Source organism: Danio rerio, chromosome 2 (genome assembly GCF_052040795.2).
Source record: "Danio rerio strain M-AB ecotype USA chromosome 2, GRCz13ab, whole genome shotgun sequence".
In the NCBI taxonomy this organism is placed as follows: Eukaryota; Metazoa; Chordata; class Actinopteri; order Cypriniformes; family Danionidae; genus Danio; species Danio rerio.
In genome coordinates, this window is record NC_141022.1 from 62,287,715 (window position 1) to 62,307,500 (window position 19,786).

A 19,786-nucleotide genomic window follows, 5' to 3' on the forward strand; every position below is an offset into this window, starting at 1 on the left:
TTAAGTATTGTATTATATATTAGGAAGCAGGACATGATGTTGTTTGCTTATATTTGGTGGATTATTTTAATGATTTTGAACGTATGAGCATCAATAATAGTCGAATAACATCAACAACATCAACTTATTATTTGACTCATTCATTAATTTCTTTCGGTTTAGTCCCTAATTAATCAGGGGTCGCCACAGGGGAATGAACCGCCAACTATTCAAGCATATGTTTTATGCAGCGGATGCCCTTCCAGGTGCAACCTAGTACAGGGAAACACCCATACACATACACTACGGACAATTTAGCTCACCCAATTCCCCTACAGTGAGTGTGTTTGGACTGTGTGGGGAACTGGAGCACCTGGAGGAAACCAACGCCAACAAGGGGAGAACATACAATAATTATTACTAATATTAATGATATTAAGTTAGTAATTTTAAACACCACAAGCAATGAAAGCAAGATAAACTCTGGAAAAGGAACTCATGTTTATTCTGGTTCTCAAGGCATCAATTTCTCAGAGAAAATAACGACATCATTAATCAAGCACACGCTGCACATCATCGATTATTTGTTTTTAAAGCTCCACGTCTTGCAGCGACTCATTTGAGCGTGTCTGTGTTTGGACTTTTATTCTGTAGTTGTGCTGACAGACTCGCACTTCCTGCTGCGCTAGAACAGACCAGACTGCTTTACATTCCCAAATAAAAGCATCACGATGAAATGAAGAACTAAACTCAGTAAGATATTGCACACACACTCTCACTGCACTCACACACACACACACACACTACACCCATACACAAACAGACCCACACACTAACACACATATATACACTAAACACATTCTATACTCACACATACTTGTGTACGCAAACAAACACACATACATACACTCACTCCCACACGCACTCACAATTACACCATCACACACATAATAAACAATACACACACACATACATTCCACACAAACACACACAAATGTACACTACACTCATACACTATACACACACATACATGCACACAAACACACACATACACTACCCCACACCCACAAAACATATATACACTACACACACACTATAAACACATGCGCGCGCACACACACACACACACACACATGCACACACTACACTTATACACTACACACCCACATACATGCACGCAAGCACACACACACACAAACACACACACACTTTCACATATACTACACTAAACATACATAAACACACAGTTGCACGCACACGAGCACATACACACACACATTTATATATATATATATACACACACACACACACACACACACTACATTCACACACTATACACACACATACATGCAGGCAAACACACACACACACCCATAAAATCACACAAACACACTGTGTTGCGCGCACACACACACAATACACACAAACACACCAGCGCGCACACACATACACACTACACTCACACACTACACACACACACACACACACACACTATACATACATAAACACACACACACACACACACTACACATACAAAACACACACTCACATACACACACATACAAAAACACACACTAATACATACACACGCAAACACACACACACATACACACTACACTCACACACTACACATACATAAACACACACATAATACATACATAAACACACACACACACAATATACAGACACACGCACACAAACTCGCACGCACACACGCATGCACGCACACACACAAACACACACACACAAACACACACACACACACACACACACACACACACACACGCACACACACACACACACACAGTCACACTCACACACATTACACATACAAAACACACACTCACATACACACACATACAAAAACACACACTAATACATACACACGCGAACACATACACACACATACACACTAAACTCACACACTACACATACATAAACACACACATAATACATACATAAACACACACAGTCACACTCACACACTCACACAAACTCGCACCCACACACACACAGTTCAAATCAGTTTTGTGCCCCGTCCACACTATATTCACACACATCTGGAATTATTAAAGACACACAGATGAGGAATCTCAGCAGATGTGTCCAGGAGAGCAGCAGCAGCAGCAGCAGCTCTGAATAAATTACACTCCGCTACAGCCGTCTGTGTTCCTGAAGGGGAATGAATCAGTGAATCAATCAGAGAACGAATCAACAGATGCAGATTCAGGACTCGTTCAGTTCAGTAGGTCGTCGTGGGCGTTTCCCGGGCGGAGCTAAACAGAAGCTCCGCCTTTGAGCTGATGAAGTACGTCACCAATAGCGACAAGAGCAGCACGGCCACGCCCACCCCCAGTGTTAACATCTATAGAAACAAACAGAAAAGCACACACCCTTATGATTAATCACATGACCACTCAAAACACACACACACTTTCTAATACACTTTAAAAAGTACTCCATTTTTCATATTTAATATAAGACTTTTGTGTCCCCAGAATGTGTCTGTGAAGTTTCAGCTCAAAACACCCGTCAGAGTATTTATGATAGCTGTCTGAAGTGTCTGTATTATAGCTGGGAAAAGGTTGTTGCTGTTTTTTTGCACTGGGCCTTTAAGGCGAGTCATCCCCGCCCACCGATCCCACGTGCCTGTCAGCAGCATGCCTCAACACGCCCTCGGCTGCCTCACGAAGCAGAACTCACGTAACGTTTGTGAGAAATACTACGGTAAGAACTTTACCAATCAGTATTAGATGCGTTTTTTGTGGAGTTGCAACACATTGAGTTCACGCACACACACACACATCGCAGACACACACACACACATAGCACAGACACAGCACAGACACATAGCGCAGACACACACGTACATACATAGCGTAGACAAGCAGACACACACATAGCACAGACACATAGCGCAGACACACACACACATACATAGCGTAGACAAGCAGACACACACACACACATAGCAGACACACACACACATAGCGCAGACACAGCACAGACACATAGCGCAGACACACACGCACATACATAGCGTAGACAAGCAGACACACACACACACATAGCAGACACGTAGCGCAGACACACACACACACACACACACACACACACACACACACACACACACACACAAACACATAGCACAGACACAGCAAAGACACGTAGCGCAGACACACACGCACATACATAGCGTAGACAAGCAGACACACACACACACATAGCACAGACACATAGCGCAGACACAGCACAGACACACACGCACATACATAGCATAGACAAGCAGACACACATACACACATATAGCAGACACGTAGCGCAGACACACACACACACACACACACACACACACACACACACACACACACACACAAACACATAGCACAGACACAGCAAAGACACGTAGCGCAGACACACACGCACATACATAGCATAGACAAGCAGACACACATACACACACATAGCAGACACGTAGCGCAGACACACACACACACACACACACACACACACACACACACACACACACACAAACACATAGCACAGACACAGCAAAGACACGTAGCGCAGACACACACGCACATACATAGCGTAGACAAGCAGACACACACACACACATAGCACAGACACATAGCGCAGACACAGCACAGACACACACGCACATACATAGCATAGACAAGCAGACACACATACACACATATAGCAGACACGTAGCGCAGACACACACACACACACACACACACACACACACACACACAAACACATAGCACAGACACAGCAAAGACACGTAGCGCAGACACACACGCACATACATAGCGTAGACAAGCAGACACACACACACACATAGCACAGACACATAGCGCAGACACAGCACAGACACACACGCACATACATAGCATAGACAAGCAGACACACATACACACATATAGCAGACACGTAGCGCAGACACACACACACACACACACACACACACACACACACACACACACACACACACACAAACACATAGCACAGACACAGCAAAGACACGTAGCGCAGACACACACGCACATACATAGCGTAGACAAGCAGACACACACACACACATAGCACAGACACGTAGCGCAGACACACACACACACACACACATAGCACAGACACAGCACAGACACGTAGCGCAGACACACACGCACATACATAGCGTAGACAAGCAGACACACACACACACATAGCACAGACACGTAGCGCAGACACACACACACACACTCACATAGCACAGACACAGCACAGACACGTAGCGCAGACACACATGCACATACATAGCGTAGACAAGCAGACACACACACACACATAGCAGACACGTAGCGCAGACACACAAGCACATACATAGCGTAGACAAGCAGACACACACACATAGCACAGACATGTAGCGCAGACACACACACACACACACATAGCACAGACACGTAGCGCAGACACACACGCACATACATAGCGTAGACAAGCAGACACACACACATAGCACAGACACGTAGCGCAGACACACACACACACACACACACAGCACAGACATGTAGCGCAGACACACACGCACATACATAGCGTAGACAAGCAGACACACACACACACATAGCACAGACACGTAGCGCAAACACACACACACACACACATAGCACAGACACAGCACAGACACGTAGCGCAGACACACACACACACACACAGCACAGACACAGCACAGACACACACGTACATACATAGCGTAGACAAGCAGACACACACACACACATAGCACAGACACAGCACAGACACGTAGCACAGACACACACGCACATACATAGCGTAGACAAGCAGACACACACACAGCACAGACACGTAGCGCAGACACACACGCACATACATAGCGTAGACAAGCAGACACACACACACACATAGTAGACACGTAGCGCAGACACACACACACACACACACACACACACACACATAGCACAGACACAGCACAGACACAGCACAGACACATAGCGCAGACACACGCACATACATAGCGTAGACAAGCAGACACACATGGCAGACACGTAGCGCAGACACACACACACACACACACACACACATAGCACAGACACAGCACAGACACACACGCACATACATAGCGTAGACAAGCAGACACACACATAGCACAGACATGTAGCGCAGACACACACGCACATACATAGCATAGACAAGCAGACACACACACACACGAGCTCTCTTTAGAACATAATTATGATAGATTACCAATGGACCAGTCTGATTGAAACCAATGATCTTGCCTGCCACCTTCACCAGGCTGCTCAGCCTGTTCTTGCTTGACACACTCAGATTAGCGTACCAAGCTACAATGCAAAAAGATAAAGCAGATTCATTCATTCATTTTCTTGTCGGCTTAGTCCCTTTATTAATCCGGGGTCGCCACAGCGGAATGAACCGCCAACTTATCCAGCAAGTTTTTACTCAGCGGATGCCCTTCCAGCCGCAACCCATCTCTGGGAATCATCCACACACACATTCACACACACACACTACGGACAATTTAGCCTACCCAATTCACCTGTACCGCATGTGTTTGGACTGTGGAGGAAACCGGAGCACCCGGAGGAAACCCATGCAAACACAGGGAGAACATGCAAACTCCACACAGAAACGCCAACTGAGCCGAGGTTCGACCCAGCGACCTTCTTGCTGTGAGGCGACAGCACTACCTACTGCACCACTGCCTCGCCTAAAGCAGATTTGATAAAATTGTTTATAAAACAGCGTCATCATAGAGGTACAAACCAGAAATGATCTAAGTTTCCTCAGAAAAAAATAGTCTTTGTTGAGCTTTTTTATAGACAGCCTGGGTTGAAATGTCAACATATTATCAATAACGACCCCTAGATATAGACTCTGCAGATCTCTCACACGCCCCCATACTAAATGAACCCCAAACCATGATGTCTCCTTTACCAAACTTGACTGATTTCTCTGAGAATCTTGTCTCCATGCTGGTTACAGTCGGTCTTCAGCAGTATTTGTTATATTTGTTCAACAGATGATGGGAGAAATCCACCTTCCGCCACTTTTCCAACTGATCAACTAGAAGTTGTTGTTGCTCCTACAACTGGGATCCACCCCAAGACTTGTGTCAGGTAGCGTATAGGTATGAAAGCACCCTTAATCAGTCTGTTTCTATTGGACAGGCTGATGTTATCAAACCAAACAATGAGATGGAGCAGTGTGTGCAGTGTGTTACCTCCAGCTCTCTGCTGGCCACCAGGAATATTCTGGCGCGGATGCTCTTCCAGCGGGACTCAGTCCATGTGGAGTAATCTGAGGATCCGTACTGCAGCAGCTCGAATGCAGGAGACACAGCTTTCGACAGACGCACTGACGCCCGCACGCACAGCGGATCCGCACTGCTGTTACCCGACGATGGACCAGACACCCAGAAATACGAGTACAGCTGAGAGAGAGAGAGAGAACACACATCAGCGCACAGCATACTGGGAAAACTGCAGCTTTAAAGGCCACGAAACACCAGAGCACATGTGTTGAGCTGTTGAGTCGTATATGTGTCCTACACTGTTATAAACACCATTAGGACACATACATCTCACTAACAAGGGAAAATTGGTTGTTTTTGCGTTATTAATTCGTACTTCCGGTTTGAAACAAATTTTTGAAGCTGCTTCACGGCCATGAGATCATAGCGTGTATCTGGACGTCTGAATCTGGGAGTGCCTTATTACGTCTCTGAGTGTGCTGCATTCATTCATGAGTAAGACTTGGTTCAAACCAATGACTGTAAAAAATATGGACGACGCGACAGCCCCTTTTCCCATTGAACGCCTTGAGGGCAAAACGCCTGCTTGACGGGCACAAACTGTCGCAAAAGACTGCTGAAATTGGAGCCTTGACATGCGCAGAAGGACTGTCTGATGGAGCCAGAGGAGGAGCCGCGAAAATGAGCGGAGTCGAGCTTCCAACCAAACGCTTTATGTAAAATAAACCACGCCCCCGAACTGCTCAGCATGCGTTTGCTGTCATATCAACACAAATGGATGTAATAACGTTAACAAATATGAGGGTTTTATGTATTCAATCACACCAGCTCCGGGCCGCAGCGCATCACCTACTCGCGGCGTCGCGGGCTGATTCCGGCTCGCATGCGGCAGCGCCGGCTCGCTCGGCCGCCGCATCTGGCTCGATTGACTCGGACTGGAATCGGGCAGTGAGTCCAGGCATCCGGAGTAGGTCCAGCAGAGGTAACATTAGTCAGTCTGAGGGGTAAGAGATAAGTCTCCGGCAGGCGAGAATCTAGCCGGAACTGTGTTTTGCTATCTGGGTGGTTAGGCGTGTATCAGCAAACTAATAAAGCCCGAAAAAAGCCCTGAACTTAGCGAATAAACAGTGTTCCACCAGGATCATGTATGTCAGAAACTATAGTTTACTGCTGAACTCATTTTATCATGGTAAAATAACACAGAAATCGAATAATAACATTTCAGTCTTCTGCCGAAGCTCAGACGCGCTGCTTTGAGAAACTGTCAATCACGATGACACGCCCAGCATTAAATTACTGCTAAAAACAAACTGTTTACACAAATGAAGATCTGCACCTATTTCAGCACAATAACCAGTGCCTTAATCCACCAGAACCATCTTTCGGGACATTTTATTGCAAGTGTAATAGTTTTTTTTATTTGGGCTCAAGTCTCCTTCATTAACACGGAGGAGGCGGGCTTTATGACTTGTACTGCAGCCAGCCCCCAGGGGGCGATCTAACGGCCGAGACCTTCACTCAAACGCAGGCTTGCGGCACACTTGGTTCAAACCAATCAGCGCGCATTATTGTGCAACTTCATTAATATTCATGAATCTTACAGCGTTCAGACGGCAGAGAGACGCCACGCTGTGTATTTTAAGCTTGATTTATTTAATTATCTTGTTTATGAAGACTGCAGAGTGATGCATGAAAAAATTACGTTAAGTATTTTGTGGTACATGTTAAAATGTGTCCCACAAAAGTACAAGTGGCCCCTGCCCGCAAATGATCAAAGGAAATATATTAATGCATTTCAGATATATTAAATATGAATTGATGTTTACTTTAAACTTTAATTATATTGTGCTATTAAAATAATTTTTTTATAAGATTTTGTCAAATAAAAGATTTATCTAGAGTCGTCTACCATCATTTTGTGGATTAAAGGTATCGGTTCAGGCACCGTTTTGGCACCGGTACCATTTTAAAAGTATCGATTTAGCACCGGTATCGAAATAACCCCAAACGATACCAGCCCTAGTTGTAAATGCTGTAAGTTAGGGGTGTCAAAATTAATTGTTTCTTCGGTGCACCGCGATGCAGACAATTCGGTATCGGGTCAGTAATAATCATAACCGGTTATTATATACTGACGTCATTTATCTCCTATGCTCTCTGTCGCGAGGGAGGTGAGCGCGAGTACTTACAACACTCAGGCAACTCAGGGCTGGTCCGTGGCATAGGCACCATAGGTATATGCTAAGGGCGCTGTACATCCAGGGGGCGCCAGAAAGGAGCGCGGTTCAGTTGGTTTTGTTTTGGATTTTCCTGACACACATTCAGTTATAGACGGCAATAACTTAAAAACCTCTTACCCTAAAAAGATCTAAAGTGTGTTTCCTACAAAAAGACAAAGCTGGTTATGTTTCACAGCTGTCTTTCGTTTTTTTCGCTCAACATTACGAGCACTGCTCCGTTTAAGCCCTCGCAATATGTGTTTAGCCGGGAGAGCTGGTGCTGAGAGGAGCTCTCAGTAAGAGACCGTCGGAAAAGTGCTTCCTTTTTTTTTTAGTTTTTTTTTCTGTTTTTCTGCTCCGCTCAGCGCCAGCTCTCCCTGTAGCGAGGGCTTGTGTGTGTGTGTGTGTGTGTGTGTTTGTTGCTGTCTATGTTTGTGTTTGTGTTTGAATGAGCATCGTCAATGCACCGTGATGCACCAAGATATCGAATTGAACCGAATCGAAGGCATGATAATCGTAACCGAACCGAACCGTGAGACCAGTATAGGTTCACACCTCTACTGTAAGTGGAAGTTCTCAGCATTAAGACGCTGGTGGCTATGATGGTCTCCGTGCAGCAATGAAGAAAAAGCTCTATAGTGAATAGAAGAGTTAACTGCTTACGTCTTTGTTCTCGCCGCTCAGCTCTTTGGGGTTTTGGCACTGGCTCTCGGTCAGGTTGGTGACGCTGCCCGTCAGATTGGCCAGAATGTACTGAACAAAGAGCGTCACGCTGTGAACAGGACTCTGCAGCCGCGGACCCAGACCAATGTAGAACTGAGGAGGACCAGAACCTGCAGGAAACCAGACAGAGAGAGAGAGAGAGGTTTGAATTTAATGCCACATCATCTAGAGCTGCACGATATTGGAAAAGACTGGAATAAAAGCACGAAGAGAACGGGGAGCACAGGGAGAATGTGTAAACTTCACACAGAAATGGCGGCTGGCTTGGTAAGGACTATTCCTTACTATTCACACAGGGCGTCAGCGTCAACGCTTCCCATTCACTTTGAATGGGTGACTTTAGGCGTTGCCGAACTGCATTGTGGATCCGTCGGCGCCGCTTCAGAAGCGTTCCTCACTGCAGAAGTTGGGACCAGCTCAACTTTTCAAGCGCCGACGGAAGCGCCAGCCAATCAGATCGCTGTATGCAAATACACCAGCTCAGACAGTGGCCTATTGCTGACTGAATTTCATTGGCTGACGCTTCTATGACGATCGTTTCAGCTCCAACTTCAGACACGCCCCTCTGTCAAGCGTTGACACTGAAGCCCCGTGTGAATAGGGCGTGACGCAACAGTGCTAACTACTGGGCCACCGTGCCACCCATCTAGGAAAGGAGGAGGAGCAGGGGTGGAAGGGGGGATTCTACATAATGAAGATGGCTGTGATATGGAACTGAGGGTTTTTATAGTGGCTTAGGAATCGTCTGATTGGTGAATCGTAAATTGATTAATGCAGGACCGGCTGTGATCAATCATGAGCATGTGATCCTCTCTAAATTAGTTTATAACTAATTGTATAATTGTTATAACTAACATTGTGCAGCCCTAATATCAGCTTCTCTGGCTATTTCATGGCAAAACCAGATCAAATTTACAACATATGCTAAATAACACTTTTCTGTAAAAAATATAACAATAAAAAACATCATCAGCAATAAACAATACATAAGATAAAAAACTAAAACAGTTTTGTAAAGGTTCAAGAAACCCTCGAGTACTTGTTTTGAGATGTAACAGATGTGTGTGTGTTGAGCATCAGTCAGCTTTAATTGTGGGTAAACTGGATAATTTGGAGCTTTTGTCAGCTGATTTCAGCTTCCGGGTTTAAAGTGGGTTGCAAGTGCAAAGATGACGAGTCGGTTTCTCATTATTATTCATATTCATTTTCTTATCCTATGAGAAGAGGCGGCTTCTTAATTATTCATGACTGCACGTGCTTTCCGAAGGCAAGGCAGACCTGCCAGTGCCAAGCTGTGAGACCATATGTTAATGACTGGGTGAGATCGCGTCCACAGACCCACGGCACACAGTATTGAGCTGTTCATAAAGGCTCGTATGTGTTTGTTTCCATGATCTACGCGGTTTGTTGCATGTTTTTCCCTGGGATGCTATCAGGGCCGATACAGCAAAGTTGTGTGTGTGCAGCAAGTATTTTTGTCGGGAGAGCAGTATGGCAGAGAATAGTGGACTTTGTCCTATTTTAGTGGAGTTCGTTCAAATTTACACACATCGTCATGCTGCTGTGTTTGTCTAAATCCTCCAGATGACCAGCAGGGCTAATGGTTAAAATAGACAGGGCAAGAGACCTGCTGCACTGAGTCTGCATTCAGACATGGATATTGAGAGAGAAGTCCTCATTTATAGTGTTTATATGAACACCATTATCTTTATAATGATATAAATTGTGGTTATCTGTACATGTAATTACGAATAACAAATGCAGCAGGGCAATTTATTTCTTTGCATTTTAACTTTGTGAACTATAAACTCATGCGTCTCCTCACGCTTTGTGTCTCATTTTGTGAGCTGACTGACAAGTTGTTCGCTCTCCTCCTTCTCCCCTGCTGGCCACGCCCACTCCTGCCTCTGCTCGCGAAGCTCCACCCCCATTATGATGCATCTTTTGAAAAAATTCTGAGGTAGACTTAAACCTAAATTGAGGGGGTGTCATGACCCTTTAAGATTTACTTTGGATAAAAAACACTAGCATTATTTTAAGCAATATTTCCTTTAAAGTCTCTCCAGATAAAAAACATCATCTGATGACATCAAATAGGGCGTTATAAAAATCTATATTTGCAGTAAACCAGAGAAACATGATGAAGACGGACAGAGAAACACAGGAGAATCTGTTATGAGGCTCTGACTGATTCACATACAGTGGAGGACTAAATTATTCACCCTCCTGTCAAATTTGAATTCTTTTAAAAATATTTCCCAAGCGTTGTTTAAGAGAGAGATTTAGTTTCTTAAAAACACATTTAGAAACATAATAGTTTTAATAATTCATTCATTTTAATTTTGCCATGATGACAGTAAATAATATTAGACTAGATATTCTTTAAGATCTTCCCAGAGATGGGTTGCGGCTGGAAGGGCATCCGCTGTGTAAAAACTTGCTGGATAAGTTGGCAGTTCATTCCGCTGTGGCGACCCCGGATTAGTAAAGGGACTAAGCCGACAAGAAAATGAATGAATGAATGTGTTCTTAAAGACTCTTCTATACAGCTTAAAGTGACATGTAAAGGCTTCACTAGGGTAATCAGGGTAAAGTTAGGGTAATTAGGCAAGTCATTGTATAACAGTGGTTTGTTCTGGAGACAATCCAACACTAATATTGCTGAAGGGGTGAATAATATTTACTTTTATTCTAGCCGAAATAAAACAAATAAGACTTTCTCCAGAAGAAAAAAAATATTATAAGAAATACTGTGAAAAATTCCTAAATCTGTTCAACATCGTTTGGAAAATATGTTCAATATGAGTGTCTTGTAATATAACGTAAATTTAAAAACATTACACATGATAACGATTGGATGGATAGATAACAATCAATGATTCTGGTTCCTCAAGATGAGCTTGTGTTTGAAACCCATGAATGATGATCTGCTTTTAAGTTTGGATGTCTGTATTTATATGCAGAGTGTGTATGAGAGATTTAATAGTGAATAAACAGCTGAAACTCACTCAAAATGCTGCTGCCTCCTTTTTTAGTGATTTCAGGAGGAAGCAGAGAGCGAAACCAGCTGTTATTCTTCTGCACCAGAAAACCATACAGCAGCTGAGAGACCTGAGGGACGCGCACGCAGACGCACACACACACACACACACACACACACACACACACACACATCAATATCATATATAAAGATTTTTAAATAATCATAAAAATCAAATACAGTTGAACTATTAGCCCCCTGAATTATTCGCCCCCCTGAAATTTTCCCCCAATTTCTGTTTAACAGAGAGCAAATTTCTCCAACACATTTCTAATCATAATAGTGTTAATAACTCATCTCTAATAACTGATTTATTTTCTCTTTGTCATGATGACAGTAAATAATTTTAGACTAGATATTCTTCAATACACTTCTATACAGCTTAAAGTGACTTTTAAAGGCTTCACTAAGTTAATTAGGGTAACTAGGCAGGTTAGGGTAATTAGGCAAGTTATTGTATAACGATGGTTTGGTCTGGAGAGTATCGAGAACAAATATTGCTTAAAGGGTGTTTTTAAATGGTGTTTAAAAAACAAAAAAACTGCTTTTATTCTAGCCGAAATAAAACAAATAAAACTTTCTCCAGAAGAAAAAATATTATCAGACATACTGTGAACATTTCCTTGCTCTGTTAAACATCATTTGGGGAATATTTAAAAAATGATAAACAATTCAAAGTTTGGCGAATAATTCAGACTTTTGTAAATGTCTTAAATGGAAAGAGAGGGAGAGAATGAGAGCAGCTGAGCAGAGTCACATGACATCATGTGAGAATCAAGTGTGTGTGTGTGTGTGTGTGTGTGTTTTGGTGTAAGTAGCATAAGTAAGTGAGCGTATGTGTATGAAGTGTGAGTGTGTGTGTGTGTGTATGAGTGTGTGTGTGTCTCACCATAGTGGCATCAGCAGTGATGTTGCTGAGTTTGTTCTGCTCTCCTCCAGCTTGTTTGTAGAGCGAGCGAGCGACTAGCGTGGCCACTTCAGCCAGAGACTGATAAACAACACAGAACACACCAGAATTAAACACAGGAACTCAATTACAGCACTCTTCACAATAACCATTGTACCAAAGCAGCTTTATCATACTTATAAGAAAAAATTTAAAATAATAAAAATTAAACATCACTCTAAATTTTAATTATATATATATATATATATATATATATATATATATATATATATATATATATATTAGGGGTGTCACGATTTCGTTCGATCGTTTCGATCGATCGAAATTTATGCTCAATTTTGATTATCGAATCAAAAAATAGAATCGTCGATGCTGCCACGCCCCCATGTCACGTCAGCTTGGCTTGCCAAGCGGGAAAAAATCAGGCTTGTTGAAGTGCTTGTTAAACTGCAGAAGCAGGAGACCCGTCGACAGAGCTTAAACCCTCTCCTCTTTCAATGAAGTCGCCGGTGTGGAAGCATTTTGGATTTCCAGTGAGTTATGTTGACAACGTTCGTGTTGTCGACAAAAAAAAAAACAGTTTTGCAAGCTCTGCTATGTACGTATTACGTACGGTTCGTCCGATAGACAACACCGGCATCGCGATCCTCCGCCCGCCCCCGTTGCAAATCCGCTCGCGAAAAGTACACACTCAGGCCCTGTTTACACTGTCTTTGTTTTGAAATGGCATTTTAGAACGACAACGATTTGACATCCACAGTGGCCTGTAGCATTTCTGAGCAGCCCTCCTTCCTCTCTACCTCTGAAAATGCACGTCACGTGACCACACACACACAGACGCACACACAGCCATGCGCTCGAGACAGCAGGTCCAGGCAGTCAGAGGACTGCTTCAATCTTTCACTCACTTGTACTTAGTCATTTTAGCGAACACCTCAGATACTGTTGGCTGGTTCCTGTTGGTTTTACCGACGCCATTATAACGACACAGATCACTGCCTATTCACGAGTCCCGCAGAAAAGTGATTGACAGGTGGTAATTATGTGTGTATCTTGCCTTTATTCATTTACTGTATGATTTGTTTATGGGTAAAACAAAGACCATGCAGGTCAGGTAGTTTAAACGGTAGGCTACAAATAATTAATTGGTCATTAATTAATTAATTATTTATAATCGAAAATCAAATCGAATCATGACTTCAGAATCGAAAATGTAATCGAATCGAGGATTTGGAGGATCGAGACACCCTTAATATATATATTTAATGTAAAACGTTTCTACAGTGGGGGAGAGTGAGTGTTGTAGGTATTGTTTTTATGGTGTGTGTGTGTAATGCATGAATACAGTTTGATCTGCATGGTGCATGTGTTTGTGTGTGTGCGTGTGTTGCACCTTTGCCGCGTCCGTCGGGTACACCAGCTGCTCATCTGGAGTCAGGTTCGGTGGATACGAGACGTTCAGGTTTTCTGCATCATCATACATGCTCTCGTAATATCTGTCACACACACACAGAGGACAAAAGATAGGGATTCAGATACTTGTTGCCCATCAACACACACACACTCTCACACGCACACTCACAGTCTCACATACATGCCCACGCACATATGCACCACACACACACACATACACACACACACACACACACACACACACACACACACACACACACACACACACACACACACACACACACACACACGCGCGCGCGCACACAAACACAAGCGCACACACACACACACACACACACAGCAGTTACACATATGTGTGTTAATAACTGGTTCTCGATGCTGATTGGCTGATAGCAGAGTGATATTCTGCAATAACGGCACTCGTACAGCCTCTTCACCTTTGTGTATTACTCCGTCCACATAGTGTGACAGCAGATCAATAAACTCACTACAGTTTGATAAATATTGCAGCTGTTGGACAACATCATGTACAACGGAGGCTGTTTTAGTGGAGAATGTAGTCATTTAGATTGCAACTATGCAGTTTATTTATAAGGATATAGTGCCTATTTTAAATATTGATCATTTCTGAGAGACAGCACGTCAGCGTTTATTAGCCAAAGACAGTTGACGTTGTCTATCCACAAGATGGCGCCAGGATCGCATAATAAGCCCTTGGTTAGAAGATTAAAACAGTGTGTTGTCTAACTACAGCTGATCAAATCATTATTAAACTGGTAAGTGATATTTATGGTGGCTTGAAAAGCCAACATACTGTTATCTCACGTAAACTTCTTCTTCTTCTTCTTCTTCTTCTTCTTCTTCTGAGACTAATTTTAAAGTCTATCTCCTCCTAACCCTTTCAAGCTTCATACCTCAAACTTTCGTCAAACCTTCAAACTGGTCTGACTCGGGTTGATATGTCTTTTCCGACTGATCCAACTTTCGGTTTTCCGAAAAACGACCCGGAAAATTCCCAAAATTCCCATTGACTTAACATTGGGTCAAACTTTGTGACCTCATAACTCTGCATCAGACTGTCCTACAGACTTCTAACTGGGCTCATTTAACTCAGTCTAGCCAGCAGCCAATAACTGATGACCTTTAAACTTACTAGCCACTCCCTAGCATCCACTTTTGGCACCCTAGCAACTGTCCCATAGACTTCCATTGTAAAAGACTGCCATTGACTTAACATTGAGTCAACCTTTGTGAGCTCATAACTCTGCATCAGACTATCCTACAGACTAGAGTCAGGCCTCATTCAAGTCAGTCTAGTCAGCAGCCAATCACTGATGACCTTTAGACTTACTAGCCACTCCCTAGCAACCACTTATGGCACCCTAGCAACTGTCCCGTAGACTTCCATTCAAAAGACTCTCATTGACTTAACATGGGATCAAACTTTGTGAGCTCATAACTCTGCATCAGACTGTCATACAGACTAATGGCTGAGCTCATTTAACTCAGTCTAGCCAGCAGCCAATCACTGATGACCTTTTAACTTTCTAGCCACACCCCTAACTACCACATACTGCACCCAGTTTTGTCATCACTTCAGACATTACGCTATAGAGAGTCATTCAAACACTAGCTCTACAGTGACGTTGGTGAATTAGTAACGGCTAGTAATCATCTGCAGATGTGAATGAACGGCGGAAGAAAGTAGTTCCTCATACAAAAGGGTTTTAGACTCTGTGTTTGATTTTCTTATTTATATACAGGATTGTGCCATCGAACTGTTGTATAAACGCAATATTGCATGAGTAGCAGTGCCATATGGCTGTATATCAGCACTGGTGGGACTGGTGAGAACGCTTACTTCCCACCAGTGCTGATATACAGCCATATCGCTCTGCTACGAGTGTGATATTGCTCATGTATATGATAATATAATATACATTCATGAAATTTGACTAATGGATGTTCATGAATAAAATCATGCAATACTACAGCAGCACATGCAGTTTTCATGATTAATTTAAAAAATGATCATCATAATAAAAACGTTATATTAGGGATGTGACGGTATCAGAATTTCACGGTATGATTATACCTCGGTATGAATGTAACGGTACGGTTTATTGAATAATTTACAGGAAAAACAAAACTAATGAAAAGACTTGAAAAAAGTGCCAAAAGTGTTTATTTACTTTAGCACTGAACATATAAATGACACAAATCAGCCGTCTATCTGTAAGTTTCCAAACAGGAACTTCAATTTTTCAATTTAATAACAAAAAACTATTAAACCATATAAAAAAATAAAGTTTCAATTTAGTTTTGTTGAAAACTCATCACATTCAACATTTAATCATGCACTCACTCAGATAGAGATGGGTTTTTAAGGAAAATGATCATATAACTATAATCTGGTGAAAGCTGGGATCTGGGCATGTCCCCTGCAACAGAATAAACCCTCTCATTTGGGACTGAGGTTTCTGGGACAGAGAGATATGATTTAGCCAAGGTTGACAGCAGTGGGTAACGGTCTGCATTGTCTTTCCACCACTTGAGAGGACAAACCATGAGTGAGATAGAGGTCTCTTTACGGTACAAGTCAATGTCTGCATCAATCTAACAAGTGTGCTGTGTTCTGCAGTCCCCATGACTGTTATTAGTCGTATTCCCCGACTTATATTTCACCTCAGTCTGGCAGTGCCTGCATACTGTTTTTGTCTTTGTCACCTTTTCTCCTTTTTCGTATCTTTTTAGAATGAAACCGAAATGCTTCCACACATCTGATTTAAAACCCCGCTTTAGGTTTGATCATCTCCAGCTCTTGTTCTTCCCTGCAGCACACTCCATTTCTGCATTACTGGATCTGTAGCGACAACAGACCGCAAAGGATGATGGCCACGCCTGGGCTGATGGGAACTGTAGTTCCCGCTACCTCCCGTTCACTTCATTCGCCTGAGCAAACTTTTCTCAGAAATATAGTTTTATTGAGTCATGCGCCTACAGTAATATTGAAAACAATTACAATTGCGGTATGACGGTATTTACAATATTGTTACATCCCTACATTATATTAATAAAAATGTAAGATTGTTTTAAAAATGCTAAAAATATATATTTAATTTTTTTTTCTAACTGAATGGGATTGATTTAAAAAAAAAAAAAAGAATTTCCTTTAAATAAACAATTTAATTCAAGCTATATTAATTTATTAAAAAGCTTTTCTTCTGAAAGTCTTGATAACACCATCGTGGAGTTTTTTCTGTTATTATTTCGGCAAAAATTATTTGTTGTTCTCTCCTATTCACTGTGCTCTAAGTTTACTAACTATGACGACTTATGCTACTGAGAAACCCGTAAATGTAATGAGGGTCCATACATATGCAATGATATTCACTGTTTAAAGCAAAGCTTAAAGGGTCACGAAACACCAAAACACATGTGTTGAGCTGTTGACAGGGGTATATGTGTCCCACACTGCTAAAAACACTATTAGGACACAGATATCTCACTAACAAGTGTAAATTGGTTGTTTTTGCGTTATTTCAAGCAAATTCGTACTTCCGGTTTGAAACAAATTTTTGAAGCTGCGTCACGGCCATGACATAATTGTCACGTTCAACAAAAATAAGAGTCAAAATAGGATCCAAATGCAACGGTCATGACATAATAGCGTGTATTCCAGCGTGTAGACTGGACATCTGTGCCAGAGTGTGTCTTATTACGTCTTACAGTGTGCTGCATTAATGCATGAGTAAGGCTTGGTTCAAACCAATCAGCGCGCTCTATTGTGCAACTTCATTAATATTCATTACTGTCACAGTGTTTAGACGACAGAGACGCCACGTTGTGTTGGCAAAACAAGCGTGAAGTGTTGCTTTTATAGTTTGCTGCAGTGAAGTTTTGTTTTCATTTTCTCTCTGTGAGAGCGCAGCTGGAGTCACGTGTGGATTAACAGTGTACGCGACGCTCCACAACAATAACTTACGTGTCTAAGGAGGATTATTGTTTACCTGAGAGCTGTTCTCATCTGCAAACGCTGAGATCCGGATTCGCTTGTAGTCTCCTCTTAATAAAGACGCGGCTCTAGTTGCTGGTGATTGTCCTGTCTCTACAGATTTGGTAAGTGAGCGACCAGTGCTCTTTGTTCATTCAGTTCGTTTGTATCAAAACAAACTATTACACCGAGTGTAAACATGTTAGCACAACAACCAAACTTTAACCTCGTGTAGGATTTTCACCGCATTTAGTGCGGAGGTTTTTTTTCTCTCATTCGCCGTGCGGTATCAAACATTGCATGAAAAATACACGCTTAGAGCAGATCCTCGAATCAAATATCTCGTTTGTCGTGAGGGACATGAATGAATTCCCTGAATGAAAGAGCCAAACTGCAGTTAAAGTCCACCATTTAATAATTTGGCAAATAATTCGACTACAGATGTCCATGTAGGTTAAACACCATCACTTTCTCCTGTGTGTTTATTTTGACTCTGAAACTCGCGCGTGCCCAAATAGACACTCTCACACCATGCCTCTTTTCTTCCTCTGACACTCCCCCCTAAACAGAGCTGGACACGCCCACTTTTCTGACTTTTTCCAAAGTAGAGGTGTGAAAACACCCTGCTGAAACGAGGGGTTTCATGGCCCTTTAAGACCCACTTGTTCTAAATGGTTTTTAATGCATAGCAGCGCTGACACTTTCTCCTGCATTAAATGTTTTGCTGTATTTTATTGACACATCTTCTATTGTTTTTGCATTGGATGCTTTCAAGTTTTGTTGTATAATTTGTTTTTACTGGTGTAAAGCACTTTGGTTGTAGTAGGCTGATATATAAATAAAGGTTGGTTGGTTGATTGATTGATGTTGTGGTTGTAATTGTTTATATTAGTGAGCTGTTCTGAGACCTGTTGTTGAAGGCCTTCTCGTGGTCGGTAAGCACCAGGCCTGGGATCGGCCGGACTCTCAGAAATCGCTGGAAGGATGAAGGCGGCAGCGGCTGACTGACCGACGGCTCCTGCAGATTAATGTTCAGACCCGCAGCGCTGGAGTTTACAGCCCTGATCATCTCTGACACCTGAGAGAAAAACACATCTATAAGGCTGCATTCACACTGTAGATCTTGATGGACAATTTCGATTTTGTGACTGCATCTGATTTTTATGATGACCAGCTTACATCTTCTTTTAAAAGTGACTGATGGTATCTGATATCTGCATTTACACTGCACACA

The 19,786-nt window shown here is 42.6% G+C and overlaps 2 protein-coding genes across 4 annotated transcripts in view; both read right to left on the bottom strand.

Moving 5' to 3' along the window:
* Window positions 1-19,786, bottom strand: part of lingo3b (leucine rich repeat and Ig domain containing 3b) — a 644,601-nt gene that overhangs the window by 495,800 nt on the left and 129,015 nt on the right. The gene's annotated exons all lie outside the window — the stretch shown is intronic.
* The window catches only part of ncstn (nicastrin), a 41,980-nt gene continuing 22,655 nt past the window's right edge, over window positions 462-19,786 (bottom strand). The window contains exons 11-18 of one of the 2 annotated variants that reach the window (XR_015477710.1): window positions 19,461-19,630; window positions 14,539-14,641; window positions 13,128-13,226; window positions 12,207-12,309; window positions 9,139-9,308; window positions 6,227-6,436; window positions 1,769-2,344; window positions 462-1,679 (exon numbers count right to left, since the gene is read on the bottom strand). Coding sequence is in view for 1 of the 2 variants with exons in the window: in NM_001009556.1 (NP_001009556.1) it covers window positions 2,222-2,344; window positions 6,227-6,436; window positions 9,139-9,308; window positions 12,207-12,309; window positions 13,128-13,226; window positions 14,539-14,641; window positions 19,461-19,630 (978 nt within the window). In the remaining variant the exon portion in view is untranslated. 2 annotated transcript variants of the gene reach the window in all.